At 51.3% G+C, this 16,808-nt stretch overlaps 1 protein-coding gene across 50 annotated transcripts in view; it reads right to left on the bottom strand.

Moving 5' to 3' along the window:
- IRAG1 (inositol 1,4,5-triphosphate receptor associated 1) overlaps positions 1 to 16,808 on the bottom strand; it is a 184,979-nt gene that overhangs the window by 88,673 nt on the left and 79,498 nt on the right. For 24 of the 50 annotated variants that reach the window (XM_003480735.5, XM_013994560.3, XM_085012025.1 and 21 more), the window contains one exon: positions 6,596 to 6,753. The exons of 9 other annotated variants lie outside the window; for them this stretch is intronic. In XM_003480735.5, the coding sequence (XP_003480783.2) occupies positions 6,596 to 6,753 (158 nt within the window). Of the gene's footprint in view, positions 1 to 1,258; positions 1,413 to 6,595; positions 6,754 to 16,808 lie in introns of all 50 variants that reach the window. 17 more of the 50 variants (XM_013994558.3, XM_085012021.1, XM_085012023.1 and 14 more) reach the window with 2 other exon arrangements.

Here is a 16,808-nt window from a genome sequence, read left to right as displayed (position 1 = left end):
ACTCTTCTTTTCTTTTCTTTTTCTTTTTCTTTTTCTTAAGAGCCGCCTGCACCTGCAACATTTGGAAGTTCCCAGGCTAGGGGTCAAATTGGAGCTGTAGCTGCTGGCCTACACCACAGCCACAGCAATGCTGGATCCAAACCACATCTGCCACCTATGCTGCAACTTGCAGCAACACCGGATCCTTAACCCGCTGAGTGAGGCACACACCCACATCCTCACAAAGACGACCTTGGGTCCTTAGCCTGCTGAGCCACAATGGGAACTCCAGAAATATTCTCATCTAAAAGGACAACCAAGGAGGACAGCCTGGATGGGTCTCTTCCTACGCTGACCCAAGCAGGGAGAGAGCTCCCGATTGGTTTTACAGTGGCAGCTACCGTGCTCTCCAGTTCTGGGCTTAAAGAGGGGGGAGACCCACAGCTCCAGGGTCAGAGCTTCTAGAGGCTCCATAAGCAGATCACTTGCTGTTGGAGCTACCTGCAGAGGGCTGCTTCAACAGAGCACACTCCAACCTCATTTTTAGTTAACTAGCCATTGGGGATAGGCGTTGGGATGGGAGCCAGGATGCCACGGGGGAGATGAGCACTGATGTGATCTTGTCACACAGATGCTGCTAAATATGAGGGTTAAGCATCAATTTCTGTCTAGAGGATTGGAAAGCGTGGTACTACGTAGGTGGTCTGGGAGGCCTGGGGTGAGAGTTACGAGTGTGTGTAGCCTCAAGCAGGAACAGCGTGGTGGCCTGGGTTTCTAGGGGTCAATGTGCCTCCAAGTCTATTTCATCATCAGCTGAAGGAGAATGAGGAGGGGGATTGCACAGGATGGGGCACAGACAGCTTGGGTCCTTGGGAGGATCTGTGACATGGAGCTTCATTCCCTGGCCCCATGGGCTTGCACACCTGAGAGAACGGCAGGAATAAGGCATCTGGTGAGACCCAGGGCTGCAAGCTGTGGTGCTTCGGGGTTTACGTGGCAGTGATTTCTGCAGGGTCCCAGTCGGCCCTCTCAGACCAGTAGCTTTGGGAGCAGGGACCTCTTGTCCCTTTGGTTCGGGCACCTTCTCACAGAGGGCCCCAGAGCCAAAGCCTATAGTGCTCAGTGCAGGGCAGAGACTAAGACTACAGGCTCTGGGGCTGGGCTGCCTGAGTTCAAATCTTGGGCCTGTCACTTACAAGCTGTGTGGCCTTGGAGGAAGGTGCTTAACTTCTCTGTGCCTCAGTGTGCTCAGCTGTGAAATGGGGATGAGGATACCTACCTCATAAGGTGGCTTGGAAGTGTTGATAGAATAGTACCTGGCAGCACGAGGTTGGCTGTTATTAGTGGCTTTGTGGATAATGGAGATCGGGGTGAGGGGGTGGTCAGGGAGTGGACCCCTGACCAGGGAGCAGAAGGATGCTGGCGCAGATGATCTGAAAGATAGAGGTCCACTTATGAGCTCACACTGACCTGCCTCTGAGGGCTTCCAGAAACCCTCAGAGGAGGAAGGAGGTTGTCCAGGGAGAAGCGAACACCAGTGAAAATTGGGCTCTTCGAGCTACTATGAATGTCTTCACACCTTCAGGTTTATCCGGCCCCTCTGAGGAGGCCATGCTGTCCCAGGGAGTGGAGTTTCTGAGATGGCTGCTGGCCACAGGCCTGTAAAGAGCTCGTGTCCTGGTCACACTGCCTCCAGGGACCCCAAGGCTGGGTCTGGTGCCCCACAGCGAGGCAGAGACAGGCTGCTATGTGGCCAGGGCAGGGTTTGGAGGAAGCTGTGAAAACTGTCATGGCAGCAAAGCCTGGAAAAACTGGAGGAAAAGAGGCTCTGGCAAGATGCAGTAACTGCCTTCCTGCATCGGTGGGTCTTCCCCCAGGACAGGCTGTTGGGAGGGCAGCACGGAGGGAGAGTCAGGGGGAGGCAGGCTCCCGCTTGGCCAGGAAGCAGAGCTGCCAATCATAGGCGGGGATGGGGGCGGGGAGGGGGGGAGGTCCCGGGCATGGAACTCCTCCCACGCATTCCCAGACCCACCCCAGGGGATCTGGTTCCAGGGCCTTAGGCTGGAGGAATCTGGGGTTAACGAGTTCCCAGGTGCCCGGGGGCTCACACTATGCAGAATTTTGCCTGCCCTTTGGAGGAAGGGGCTTCGATGTGACCTCAGATCCCTTCTAACTCGGACAGTCTGTCATTCTGTGGTTCCCTAAGGTCCCAGGCTTGTGTCCTGACTGCTTCTCTTCCTGCCAGAATCTCAGCGAGACGCTCATTCCTTTGAGCCCCTTCCTTGTTCAAGGGCCAACCCAGCAAACACGGCTCAGGACTCAGCCTCTTAGAGCGCATTGCCAGGAAGCCTTATTTCTTGCTGGGTTTTGATTACAGTTTCTGATTAGGGTCCTAAAGTGCGTGTCTGTCTGCGTGAGTGGGTCTGTGTGGGTCTGTGTGTATGCATGAAATGAAAGTCTCTTTATAGAGTCTGAGTGTATGAGCGTGTGTGTATGCATGAGCAGAAAGAAAAACAGGATCTAGGCCTGCAGCTTTTGTGTTTTTGTGTGAGAAGGCTCCGCGAGTGCTTGTGTCAGTGATGGGAAATGGGGGCTGGGGCCTGAGGAATAAGAAGTAGAGCTGGGCCCGGGGGAGCTGTAAAGTCAGAAGGATGCTCTGTTCTTTGCCTGCTTCACAAAGTGGGATTTCACACGGCACCCAGAGTTCCAGCCCCGTCCTCCTGGCCAGCCCTGCTTCCCTGGCCTCTGTGGCTCCCAGGGACTCTAGCTTTAGCCCCTGGAGGCTCCAGTCCAGCTCCCAAGGCCTGACCCTCCCCTGAGGCCGTGGCTGCCTGAGAAGTCCAATGTGGGATGTCTGATGAGTACAATAGAGGGCGGGGCTTATCCCTGATGATGCTGATGGATGCACAGTGGAGAACTGGGGAACTCTGGGAGGCCCAGTGCCTGTCTGTCAGGGCAGAGAACAAAGGGATGCTGAGTCTGATGTGGCCTTCCCTCTAGGGTCTAACCTGCCCCAGTTCCATGGTCCCTCAGGCCAAGGGAGGTCCTCAAGGACTGGGTTGAGAAAAGTCCAGGAGGCAGTGGCTCATACTTGCTCTGGGAGGAGAGGAGGAATCAGAAGCACAGGAAAGTTAAGAGATTCAACCTCAGGTCTCTTGGCCAGGATGTGGAGGAGCTGTGCCTTGAGCTCAGCTTGGTCTGACCCTAGAGTCCACGTTCTTAAATCCTGTGCTAATGGGCTTCCCTTTATAGGACCTGGGCATCCTGGCTTCCACTCTCCTGAATTTCTCCTGGGTCCTTCTCCTGCTGGACTCTGGTGATGCAAAGGCTCTCAGGGCCCGCAGACAGTCTCTTTATTGTCTTGCCTTCTCATGAGCATTTGAAGGACTTTTAGAGACCATGGGGGTCCATCCCCTCATGTTAAAGAAGCCAGGTTCTGGCTCAAGGACACAGGGAGAGTAAGCTTGCAGGGCTCTGGAATCTAGTGTTTCTGCTCTTCAACTCGGGTTCTCTGACCCTCGGCTGTGAGCTTCTAGGGTCCTCCCCCTGCTTAGCTGCCACTGGAAACTCACCCTCACCTCTGACCCAGTGAAGTTACACCTAGGTGTAGTTTCAAGCCCTGATGGTTGAAAGGGCCAGCAGGTTTTTGTGCTGTCTAGCTCTGTGCCTCTTGAAGAGAAGGTTTGAAGGGTCTTGAAACTGGAGAGGTTTGGAACCAAGAACTGAACCCAGTGTAAAAGGATCTCTTCACAGAGGGCGAGTTACACTTTTTAGTTTTATTTTTTTTTTGTCCTTTATTTAAGGGCCACTCTCTAAATTAATTTACTTTCATCATCTTCTTTTTTAGAAATAAAATCTCCCTGTGGCATATGGAAGTTTCCAGGCTAGGGGTCAAATCAGAGCTGTAGCCACCGGCCTCCACCACAGCCACAGCAATGCCAAATCTGAGCCAAGTCTGCGACCTACACCACAGCTCACAACAATGCTGGATCCTTAACCCACTGAGCAAGGCCAGGGATTGAACCCACAACCTCATGGTTCCTAGTTGGATTCGTTTCCTCTGCACCACAACGGGAACTCCGGAGGGTGAGTTATATCTTTGCCCATCTTTCACTTATTTATTTCTTAGTAACACTTGTATTCTTCTTCTTGAGCAGGGGCATGGCAGGTGTTTGGGGTCATTGCCCAAGATTCAGGAGCCAGATTTTGCATCAGAATCTTGCTTAAAGGCTCTATCACTGTGAGTAAAGCAGAGGGGATCAAGGTTGGCCATAGCCAGAGGTGGTCCAGGGCTCGGGGGTATAGATGCTATAGAGACAGAACCTGGGAATGTTGTGACCTGAGGATGGGAGCCGTGACATTGGAATCCAGACGGGAGTGCTGTGCTCTGTGCTCTCCTCCCCTTCTTTATTTTATTTATTTATTCATTGTCTTTTTGTCTATTTAGGGCTGCATCCATGGCATATGGAGGTTCTCAGGCTAGGGGTCGAATTGGAGGTGTAGCCACCGGCCTACGCCACAGCCACAGCAAGGCCAGATCCAAGCTTCGTCTGCAATCTACACCACAGTTCATGGCAATGCCAGATCCTTAACTCATGAGTGAGGCCAGGGATGGAACCCGCAACCTCATGGTTCCTAGTCAGATTTGTTTCCGCTGCACCACGACGGGAACTCCAGTCCTTCCCTTCTTCAATCTCCAAGCTTCCGGTAGAGTAGCAAATTTTTTGTTGGTTAAACATTGCAGTCAACTGTCGGCAACTCTTTGGGGAACTGTCCACACGTGGCAAGGAGTAGCAGCAGGAAAGGGGCATCGGCAGAGCACACAGCTTGGGGAAGGCTAGATGTCACCATGGAGGAGCAGAGGAATAACCCAGAGCCACTGAAAGCAACTGGCAAGCAGCACCCACAGTGGCCCAGGATGTTCCTGGGAGGGGGGCTCAATAAATAAATCCCTGAGCTGGTGTCTGGGGGCTTGAATTTGTCATTTAGAAATTCAAGGGCTCTCAAGGCTGCCAAGTTCTGCAACATCTCAATCCCACGAGCCTGGGATGTGGAGATCCAAGAGGCCATTCTTTTCTAAGTATTTATTATCTTCGTTCCCACGGTTATGATGTGTAAGAAAACAAATGTCATCATAACTTGAAACTGTTCACTAGGAATCTGCCCACTTGTCAAATTTATGCTCACTCAAACAACCTTCCTTCGCTTAAGAAGTGTCTGTCCCTCTGGCTCAGAGCAGTTGGGAGAACTATCAGACACAACAGGATGATATAAGTGCAAAGGTCATGAAGTTTGGAAAACCATGTCTGAGACTTTCATGGGCAAGGTTTTTAACCAATGAGGAGCAGATGGAGCTGATCAGTTAATAAATGAAGACAAAATTACGAGGATGGAGTTCCCATCATGGCTCAGTGGTTATCGAGCCTGACTAGTATCCATGAGGATGCGGGTTTGATCCCTGGCCTTGCTCAGTGGGTTAAGGATCCTGTGTTGCCGTGAGCTGTGGTGTAGGTCACAGACATGGCTCAGATCCTGAGTGGCTGTGGCTGTGGTATAGGCTGGCAGCTATAGCTCCAATTCAACCCCTAGCCTGGGAACCTCCATATGCCGTGGGTATGGCCCTAAAAAGACAAAAGACAAAAAAAAAAAAAAATTACAAGGATGATGGGCAAGACAGGTTCTTCATGAGGGAATGATTTGAATATGGAGAGACTGAAAGAGGTCCTTTGGAAAATGAACAAAACCCTTAAACATTAAACATTTCTTAATGAAGGTGCTATATGGCAAAATGTGAAGGTTATGATATCATGTGAACAGGTCTTTTTGCTAGCATAAAAAAAAGTACCCACACCCAAATCAACCACTTGATGAATTCTTTGTTCATTCTAAAAATAAGCACATAAGCTATATTTTGTGATATGAATGGCTAAAAATAACTTGTCTACCCAATTTCATTTGTACAATACATCCTCAATGAGACCCTTTAAATTCATTTACTTTCATCACCTCCTTTTTTAGAAAAATAAAATCTCCCTGTGGCATATGGAGGTTCCCAGGCTAGGGATCCAATCAGAGCTATAGCTGCCAGCCTATACCACAGCCACAGCAACGTGGGATCCAAGCCAAGTCTGCAACCTACACCACAGATCACAGCAATGCCAAATCCTTAACCCACTGAGCGAGGCCAGGGATCGAACCCGCAACCTCATGGTTCCTAGTCAGATTTGTTTCTGCTGCACCACAACGGGAACTCCCTGATCTTCATTCTAAGTGGATTCACTTTAAGTGACCTTGTGCTGATGCCCTTGACCCCAACCTGATGAAGCCCTCTGTACTGATAGTTTTCCTCCAAGTCTCTCTCCATCCTAGGGGGGCGGTGTGACTTCCCACGAGGCCTCAATCAGACATACAGCCTAGGAAGTTCCACTCTCAGGGCATGCGGGGATCTTGGTCAATTCAAACACCCTTTGGGTATTTATTCCTCGGTGTGGAAGCCACACACCTTCCCCAGGCCCACGGTAGCCTATTCAGGCTGTTGGCAAATCCCGTGGCCTCAGCCCAGGGTGCTTGGCATGGCCCGGGCCAGGCTGGTTGCAGGCAGGGAGGGGGCACTTACTTGGCTGGCGGGGCTCTGGGCTGCCTGTGGCTCTCCGGGGGGCTCCTCGTCCTCGGGAATGTGGGGCATGGCAGCCTCCTGGCGGGAGTGGCTGCGTGTGCCCGGAACCTCCGCTGCGTCAGCCCCAAAGATGCTCCAAAAGGCCTGGGCTCCACAGGCTGAGGAGACGCCAAAAGGACAAGTCAAATCCACTCCCATCCCTGACTCATGCTGGGTCCCGTTTCCAGGAGCCACATGCTGCAGAGAGAGCCTGCTCGAGTTTGCATCAACAAGGGCTAAAATAGGCGAACTGAGGGCATTTGGAATTGCATTTCCTCCTGCTCTCTGGCTCTGTTTATGAAGTCAGAGGTGACCTTAGAGATTTTGCCTCTAATTTGGGCCGTACAGTAAACACAGCCATCCCAGGAGGGAAATGAGTACTTCAAACTCCTCAAAACCATAGCCCATGGAGGACACTCCATTGGGAACCAGTCTTGTATCTGTCAACCATTTATTGAGCAGCTACTGGGTGCCAGGGACCCTCCTAGGAGCATTTCCGACATGGACTAATTTAATCCCCACGATGACCTCTGAAGCAGGCATTGATATTCATATTTTCTAGAGAAGAGAACTGCTTCAGAGTGTAGAAGCCGCTTTGCCGAAATCATACAAAGAACCAAACATTTTAATCCAGATCTTTCTGATTTGGAGGCCACTGGACAACATAGCCTTGCTTGGCCTTGGCTAGGTGGTGGAGGAGAAAGGGATGGTGGGTCCTGACTTCCTGCCCCATGGCTCATCCTATGCTTTTCAGCAGCTCTTCTGACCGTCAGGCGGGGCTCTCTGTCTTGGCAACAGCCCTCATTGGGCCTGTCAGGCCTGCTACCATGACAATTCTGGATGTGGGTCTTGTGTGCCTCGTGCACTGATTGCCCCCAGCAACCTTGGGTTGCTTTCCCTAAAGCCACACTTAACCCCTTCCCGTGGTATAGCACCCTTGAGGCCTGGCTGGGGTTGACCCCAGTCAGCACAATCTCATCCATCTCACGAAGATCCAGCCTAAGCCAACCAGCGCATGGCAGTATCTGGGACCTTGATGCTCTCTCTTGCTCTGAGTGATGGAACATACAGATGTGAGACCCGGTGCTGTGGACACCACTTTGTGGCCATGAGGAAGGCAAGACTGAGGAGGAAAGAAGCACACCCAGAGGAGAGCATAGCCAGAAGACCTGCAGACAAATGGAGCTGGAGCCCTACTCAAAGCTGACCTGAAGCCAGAACTCTTTCTGGACTAGCCAGTTACACAAACAACTACATCTCTTAGCATTTAAGTCAGTTTGGATTGGGTTTAGTACTAACTTGTAACTACTGACTACTTGTAACTACCAACTACACTTTCATGTTTCTTGTCAGTCAAGAGGCATAGAACCAAAATCTCTCCAATAAACCTCTACCAATGGGTCTGGCTCCTCTGCTTCCTCTTAGAAAAGGGGCCATTCTTGTCAGGTCTCCATCTGGAAAGGCAGGATAGCAAGATAGGAAGACCATAGGTTTGGGAAACAGACACCTGGATTTGAGTCCCTACTCTGCCATTCACTGGCTGTGGGGCCTTGAACATTGGCTTCACCTCTGAGCCTTGATTTCCTCATCAGGGAGCAGAGATAAGACTGTCTACCATGCAGGACTGTCCTAAGGATAAAAAGAGAGGGAGCACCCAGCGTGGAGTAGGTGCTCCCAGAGACAACTACAGGCTGGTCTGCAGCCCAGATGCTTGGCCAGAGTCCAGACGGCTCTTCCCACCCCTAACCTCCCTCAGGCCCCCTGCCCTAGGGAGGTGGGGGACACCTCCAGAGACCCGAAGAACCAACCACCAGCCTGGTTCTGACTCCTCAGAGGTTTCCTGAAGAAGCTGCTCTGGGGGGCAGCAGACGAAAGCCACCAGAGGCAGATGTCATGCTAAGACCCTGTGCTTTGCCAAGGTCAGGGCACTACTGGGACACACATACAGAGCAAGCAGAGGACACTGTTCTGTACTGAGTACGTCCTGGTCCTAGGCGAGGCGCTATCTGTTGGAGGCTGCAGAAGGAGGAGCCAGAAATCCCTGCCACCACCCACGACACCAAGTGTTGGTCCCACAGAAGGGGCTCAGGAGGGCCCCCGAGACTGAGTGCCCTGGGGAGGCTCGATGAGGTGTCAGCCACATCTCTGACAGACGCTCCACCAGACACACTCCTCTGCCTGAGCTCCCTGAGGAGGCAAGGGGTCCGACTGCTCATGGATACCCAGCCTGTTCATCCAAAAGTGCTTATTGACTTGTAAAGAACTAGAGAAGCTTAGCCCCAAGGTTAGTTTCTGGGGCCACCATTTTTGTCATTGTCTGCAGTGGAAAGGCAGCCCCATCGAGCTCAGAAACAGCTGGGGTGACCCCTGCTGGTCAGCTCAGGAAATCTCATCTCAAGCAGATGATCACGAACAGAGTCCTGCATTCCCTCACCATAAAGGCTCACACCTACTCTACCATGAAAATGATGAAGATGTGGTCTTGGCTCTCGAGGAGTGTGGAGTCCAGTGAGAGGAGGCAGATGGAAAACAAGATGGGGGATAAAGACTTTGAAAGTGAGAAGCTGCAGGAGCCCAGCAAAGAGTCCCTACCTCTGGAGATTAGAACAAGTGGAAGATGGTTTTAGAAACGATTCCGCACTAGAAATTGTGGTTAGACTGAGCCATGAACCCTGAAATGCTGAATGAGTTTCTTTGAAGAGAAGAGCTGGAGGCTTAATGAAGGAGGTGAGACAGGAAGTTGGGTCATTGCCAAGAAGACAGATTTAACCTGGCTCTTAGGAATGAGAGGGTATGGCTCCCAGTCCAAATGGTTTCTTTTTCTTTCTTTCTTAGGGCTATACCCACGGCATACGGACATTCCCAGGCTAGCGGTCCAATCGGAGCTGTAGCCACCGGCCTACACCACAGCCACAGTAACTCAGGATCCAAGCCATGTCTGCGATCTACACCACAGCTTACGGCAACACCAGATCCTTAACCCACTGAGAGAGGCCAGGGATTGAACCTGTGTCCTCATGGATGCTAATCAGGTTTATTAACCGCTGAGCCACAACGGGAACTCCCCCAAATGGTTTCTATATGAGTAAACTGAACAACAGGTTTGCCCAAAGGTGGGCTCTATGATTAATTTCTATCACATTTACTCGGATTTCAGCAGCAGTGACAACCATGGTGCAGGACAAAGTATGTCATAGAAGGGTTTGAGGGCAGCAAAAGAACATCCACAAATCCCAATTCTACCAGCAAAGTTGACTACGCCTCCCAAGAAAATTCTTAAAATGATGTGGGATGTGTGTGCAGGTACAGGCTGTCTTAAATGGAGTGAGGTTTCCAGAGTTCCTGCTGTGGCTCAACAGAAACAAATCTGACTAGAATCCATGAGGATGCAGGTTCAATCCCTGGCCTTGCTCAGTGGGTTAAGGATTTGATATTGCCATGGGCTGTGGTGTAGGTCGCAGATGCAGCTCAGATCTGGCATTGCTGTGGCTAAGGTATAGACTGGTAGCTGTAGCCCCAGTTCAACTCCTAGCCTGGGAACCTCTATATGCTGTGGGTGGGACCCTAAAAGCCAAAAAAAAAAAAAAAAAAAAAAAAAAAAAGAGTATGGTTTCCAAACATGGGAACTTTTTCTTTTGTGTCTTAATCTATATGAAGTATATTGTACTCTGCATGCTAAGAGGGATTCAGACAAACTGGGGCATGTTCAAAAAAGGGGGAGCGGGACAAGAATTTGTGCTTAAAGAATTAAAGCCCTTTAGGCTAGAAACGAGAATGTGCAGGAAGAAATACAATCTCTTTGCAGATGTTTGAAAGGCATGCATATATATCTATTGTCCCCAAGGACAGATGCATGGCCAGTGACTGAAAGGTCAGATCAGGGCAAGGGAAAACTTTCTAGTGATCTAGTGATTGGAACCATCAGATAATGAAATGGGCTGCTCTGTGAGGTAGGGAGTTCCCCATTCCTGGGATAGTTTCATCAAAGGCAGGGTCAAGGGTCATAAGATTCCTAACCCACTTCAGGGGCCTTTGCCAACCCTGGGCATCCCTGATCCTGAACTTCTAGTTGTAACAAGCCACAGGTGTGAGGGCCCCATCCCATAGGATTCTGGGATCACGGTTTTCCAAAGTGGCATCAGAAATATCTCCACCTCATTTTCTCCACCTCCTGTTCCTCAGGAAAAGACCTTTAGTCAGTCCCTGGGTCAGAAAGCAAAGTAAAACAGAAATGAGTTAAGTCAGACACACGCGAAGAGGTGTCAGCTGTTGCAAGATAGAGCAGAGTGGAGGCTGGCTGAGGACCCACCCTCAACAGGACAGAACCCCGAGGTCCTCAGGGGGAGCCCCAGCAGTCCAGGCCATTCCCACGCTGCTCCTGCCCCATCGCTTTCTCTCCCTTCCATTATTATAAACTCACTGCTTAAAATAGCAAGGTAAAAGCCGAGTCCCTCCCCCAGGGTGACATCTGAGTTCCGCTGGAGCTCGTGGGCACGCGGACCTCGCATCCATCATGGCAAAGTTTAGAACACAATCTCCAGGAAGTGGTGATCTAGAGCACCGATCCAAAAAAGGAAAAAATATTTAGTAATGCTTGGTCTCTGAGCTGCTCCTTCTTCAACTCATTTTCAGGGCCCTTCTCACTGCCTCTCCAACCTGGTCAGTAAAGGGTTAGGTGGGTCACTTCCAAGAGCCAGCAGCACTTTGAACTGTCCTCTGCCCCCAGCCAGTGCTTAAGCATACAGCTTGGCCCATTTTACAGAAAGGAAAACTGAGGTGCAAAGATGAGAAGCAGCTTGACTGGTCCAGTTACCTTGGTACCTAGTGCAAATTACCTAAGCCTCTGCTGGAATAGCTGTCCAATCATTTGTGTAACCAAAAAGTCCCAAAGTCTCTAAACCGCATTTAAATATTTTTTTATCTGCCCCTGGCTATGCAATTAGGAAAGCAAACTCATATGCTTTTATTCTTTTTTTTTTTTTTTTGTCTTTTTAGGGCCATACCAGCAGCATGTGGAGGTTCCCAGGCTAGGGGTCCAATCGGAGCTGAAGCTGCTGGCGCACGCCACAGCCACAGCAATGCGAGATCTAAGCCAAGTATGCAACCTACACCACAGCTTATGGCAACTCCAGATGCTTAACCCAATGAATGAAGCCAGGGATAGAACCCACATCCTCACGGATCCTAGTCGGGTTCGTTAACCACTGAGCCATGATGGGAACTCCTCATTCGTTGTTTACATTAGATATTTCTAGGTTGCCTACTGAGTATCGGACACTATGCGAGGTGCATTTCAGGTGATATCTTGTTATTTGCATTTTATACCTTAAGGCACTAAGGATCCGAGAGGTATAGCAACTTGCTCGGGATCACACAGCTAATAAGCAGCAGGCCAAGGATTATAACTGAGGCTAGTTTGATTCAAGGCCCCTCATCTCTCCCCTCCTCTACTGGGCCTCCTCCACCAGGAGTTCTGCTGGAATGTAGCAGCTGAACCCAGCATGGGGATCCTGCCCTGCACAGGAGCATCAGAACATGCATTCCCAGGGTGATAAGGATAGTGGTGGGCAAGGGAGAGGAAGCAACAGGTTGCCAGGCCAGGAGTCTTAGCAGGACAAAAGAAAAGAGTGAGCCACCTGTTTGGGGCTGCATGGCCCCTGCTGTGTGTAAGACAAATGTACCCATTCATCCATCCATCGGTCGGTGGGTCCATGCGTTCGCCCCCATGCCTTCTGACTCTTCCACTCATACAACAGCCTGTTGGAAGTGTATACATCTGACCTTTCACCCCAGAAAGACCCACACTTGTTAGGTGAGCAGCGCAGGCTCTGCCCCTGGGAATAGCTGCTGCAGGACCCTGTGGGCTGTGGGGAGAGGGCAGGAGGGGGCTGCTCTGGCAGAGGGCTATACAAACATAGGCATGCCCATCCACAACTGGCAGGACACCTCCAGCCTGCACACCTCAGCCACGGGAGGGGGGTGGCTTCTTGTGGGGCTGCCTACATCCCTTAGGCATGGGGGCCATCATGCAAGAGTCAGGAGTTCACAAGGGCCTTTACAGAGACCATTCCCTTCGGTGCTCTCAGCAACCCTTGAGGTGGGTAACGAAAGTACTATTATTAACAATGTTATGATTAGTCCCATTTTCCAGATGAGAAAACAGAGGCTCAAAGGCTTGCCCAAAGTCACATCACCCATGAGCAGTAGGGCTGGAAGTCAACCACAGGTCTGACTCCCCAGCTCCCTGCAGGGTGAAGTCCACTAGCTCATGGGTAGTGTTCTTGGCAAGCAATGGCCCCTTAGTAGGGTCCCAAGGATGCCTCTCTCAAAGCCTTGCAACCAGTTCAGAAAAGACCAAAGCCCTCTGAAACCAGAGTCCCAGAAGCACAGCCTACAGCCACTCAGCAGCTCTCCTGCTCCCTCTGTTAATCTTTGGGTGTCGGAAGAGCCAGAGGCCCTTCTGGGAAACAGCGGGTTAACCCAGACTCCACTGACCTTTCTGGAGTGACTCAGAATTCTCAGAAGGGAGGTTTTTTTTGTCTTTTTTGGGTTTTTTTTTGTTCTCCCAGCTTTGAATTTTTGCTTTCATTTTAGCAGCACAAAGAATTTGAAAGAGATTAGCTTGCTATTAATACCACTGTTCTATCTCTAGATGAAGAATTTGATGGAGGGAATTGTTTAGGCTGACTGCACACATAGGCCTCTCAGCCCCTTTGCAAACTCAGAGGATGACAGGGAGGCCAGTGTAGAAGAGCCAGTCCTGACCCCGGCTCCCATCCTATAGGCCCGGACAGGGACAGGGACTCCACCAAGGCCACACCTGTGAGTGAGGAGCAGCCAAAGTCCCAGAACCCCTGCCTCCCAGCCCCACTACACACATCAGCCTTCTGGCATCTTACTTTGAAAAGTTTGCTTTTAGGAAATAATAAGCTGGTGTGTCCTGCTGTGAAAGCAGGCGTCCATTGGCAGTGCCCCTGATCTTGGGCAAGTGAAGATGCTCCCAACTTCCAGGCACCTTGGGACACACTTGGAAAATCTCCTTGGGCATCAGAGATCAGCTCCAAGTGCTGAGTGGTATGTTCGTGGGACCCTGGGCCTGGCCCGCTGAAGAGCTGGATTCTGTACCCCCAGAAGTGAGCCCAATGGGAGTCTCCCTCAGGATAGCCCCATCCTACTTCCCAACCTTGGGATGCTGCGAGAGGGCTGTGGACCTTGGCAGACTGGGTTCTAATTCTTCCTTGCCTCTTTCTTGCAGGATTAGTCTCTTCCTGGCCTCAGTTTTCTCATCTGTAAAATGGAAGGAATAGCGCCAATTTTTCAAGTTGCCATAAGGGTTAAATTAGCAACTACACACAGGGCACCTGCACAGAGTATACACTCAACAAGCTCCTTTCCCATCCTCTGAATCAGGCAGCTGAGTTCTTGGAGCCACAGCAACACCAAAACCCAGAGTTTGGTGTTCATTCTGGGTGGCAGAGTTCTGGGCTTTGTCTCTTGCAAGTTAAGGAGACACAGTCCTGGCCTGGCCGGGGCTTCTCCTCTGTACTGACAAACAGATAAAAGAGCACCCAACAAGCCTGGAATTAAACCCATGAGGGGTCACGCGCTCTGGCGATGCTGGTATTCATTCTGCTGCTGAGCAGCCAGAGGCTGCAGCAGTGGGTTTAGAGAGAGAGGGTACAGTGCTGCGGTAGCCCCAGGTTCGGGCTGTGGCCATCCTAGGTCTGGGCTGTGGTCAGTCCCAGATCTGTCTAGTTCCAAAGCCCCAGACCTTTCTGCCACAGTGTGCTGACTCCCAAAGGACAGAGGTTTTCATTCTGTGAGGGAGGTTTCATCTAACCCTAACCTGACGCCCATAGCTGCACAATAAATGGGAGAATGAATGACTGAAGAAGGGAGCACAGCCCTCGGCATATCAGGGGGAGCCCCACATTTCCATCCTGAAAGCAGATCTGGATTGAAAGGGGGAAGTGAGTAGCCAGGGGGGTTTATAAAAGGATGAAAGGAAAAGGCCTTGGGGGCAATGAAGAGGGGAGGCACTGGAAGAGACTCCCTCAGTGACTTCTCACCCTCATCAGGCCTTCTGGGCCCCTGCCTGGAAGCACAGAGGCTGTCAGCAGGGCTGGCCCTGAGCACTCCTGACACTCTCTGGGGTCTGGACCCTCTGGCCATGCTCTTCAGCCCTGAGGCTCTCTTACAGGCTCTGTTGGCTGGGGGTGGTGTCCTCCTCGGATTCAGAACCCCTTTGAGCCCTGAAAGAGGCAGCGTCTGCTGAGACCAGTGGCAGGACAACATCTAGGAGGGGAGGCAGGGCCAGGACCCAGGGCAGGAGTACAAGAGTGGGCACGAGGCTTGGCTGTGGGTTGAGGGGGGAGGCTACGCCAGATAGACGGCATGTCTGGAACTGCAGGAGACTCCTATCTGTCACATCTCCTTTCCCCCACAGGCAAACAGCAAAGCCATCTCACTGTCTGGGAGGGTGAGAGGAGCACTCGTAGCAGCTGGAGGTAGAGAAAAATGAGCCCAGCTCTGCCTTATGTATCACAAAGGGCTAGCCCTGTAAGGAGATGGGAAGGGTTCTTGGCACAGAAAAAAAAAAAAAGGTGTGGGGAGTTCCTGTCATGGCTCAGAGGTAATGAACCCAACTAGGATCCATGAGGATGTGGGTTCGATCCCTGGCCTCGCTCAGTGGATTAAGGATCTGGCGTTGCCATGGGCTGTGGTGTAGGTCTCAGACGGCATTGCTGTAGGCTGGCAGCTGCAACTCCAATTCGACTCCTAGCCTCCTAAAACTTCCATCTGCCACAGGTATGGTTCTAAAAACCAAAAAAAAAAAAAAAAAAGATTTGGGCAAAGACATCCTAAGTGTGGGTCAGTCTCCCCTCCCCCCTTCCAAGACCAGCCAGGATTATGGTGCAAAAGAGAAGTGAGAGAGGTGGAGTGGAAGCAGTGAGAAGGAAGATGCTAGTTGAGTCCTGAGAAAGGGGCCTGTGCCCTGTCCCCTGAGAAGGTGGGAAAAGATCCCCCAGTTTGAGAGCAGAGAGGTCTTGGGCCCCATTTCCCAGGTAGAACCCAGAGGAGAAGACCCCAAAGAGAAGAAATGTCTCTCTTTGGTACAACTTGATGGATGAGGCCCATTAAGACACCCATCTAGGGTTTCTCACATCCTTGGGGGCGAGTGGGGGCACAGGGCAAGAGCGCAGTGACTTCTGTGTGCCTGGGAGTGACTTCTGTGTGCCTGGGAGCAGAGAGCTGCCAGACCTAAGGCGCCTTGAGAAGGTGGATTCAGAGGTTACCTACCAAGCAAGGACTGATAGAAACATGAAAGATGACTTGTCACCTGCTGGGCACACTCCGCACCCCACTGTCCGGCCTTTGGGAAGCCCTGTGGCTTAGATGGCACTCTGGAAGAAGGGGAGGACTGGAGAGACCCTGAAGTGCCAGGGATCCAGGATCTATACCCCCTGAAAAACAGCCAAGCCCCAGCCAGACCTCCACCCACCCCAGCGCCAGCCCCAGCCAGGACAGGAAGGATGCCAACATCTCCCCAGCTTTCCTTGCCAGCTTGTTCAGTTCAGCAAGTCTTTTTTTAAAAATCAGTCCACTTGAAAAACTTTTTTTCTTCTTGGAAATATGTGCAATTGCTTAATCGGAAGCAGTTCAAAGGCACCGGGAACAGCAGAAAAGGATCTGAGCCTCCCATTTAGTTCCCAGGAGAAAGAAATCTCGCCCGGGTCTTTGTTCCAGGCCGCCCAGCAGCCTCTTCCCTGAGTCACTCACTCCAGGGTGACATGAGTCATCATCCTGGGGTCAAGGACCACACGGTGTCCCCCAGGGTCTGTGAGGATGGCCAGGGCACCAAGGGACCATCAGGAAAGAATGAAGGACCGCACACTGCCTCCTAGAGATGCCAGGGCTGGCTCTGCCCTCCTAGGTGTGTGACCTCAGGGAGTCACGAAGCTCTCTGGGAACGAGGTGGATTTTTCTGGCCCCTTCCATCTTGTACTTTGTGGGAACTTCTCCAGTGGTGTGCTGGCACCTGCTCATACAGGCTCATGAGAGCCCAATGTAAAATTGTCAAGTTGTTTCATGGGCTGGTCATTAAACACAGACAGTACTAAAAATTACATTAGAAACGAAGGAGATAAATACCCACAGTAACGATGTCCCTTTT

Source organism: Sus scrofa, chromosome 2 (assembly GCF_054392235.1).
Source record: "Sus scrofa isolate SSC_HxYL_T2T_F1_AM1 chromosome 2, Sscrofa_HxYL_maternal_Yorkshire_Landrace_v2.0, whole genome shotgun sequence".
Classification (NCBI taxonomy): Eukaryota; Metazoa; Chordata; class Mammalia; order Artiodactyla; family Suidae; genus Sus; species Sus scrofa.
Note: the sequence above shows the minus strand (reverse complement) of the source record. Positions and strands in the feature narration are given on the sequence as shown.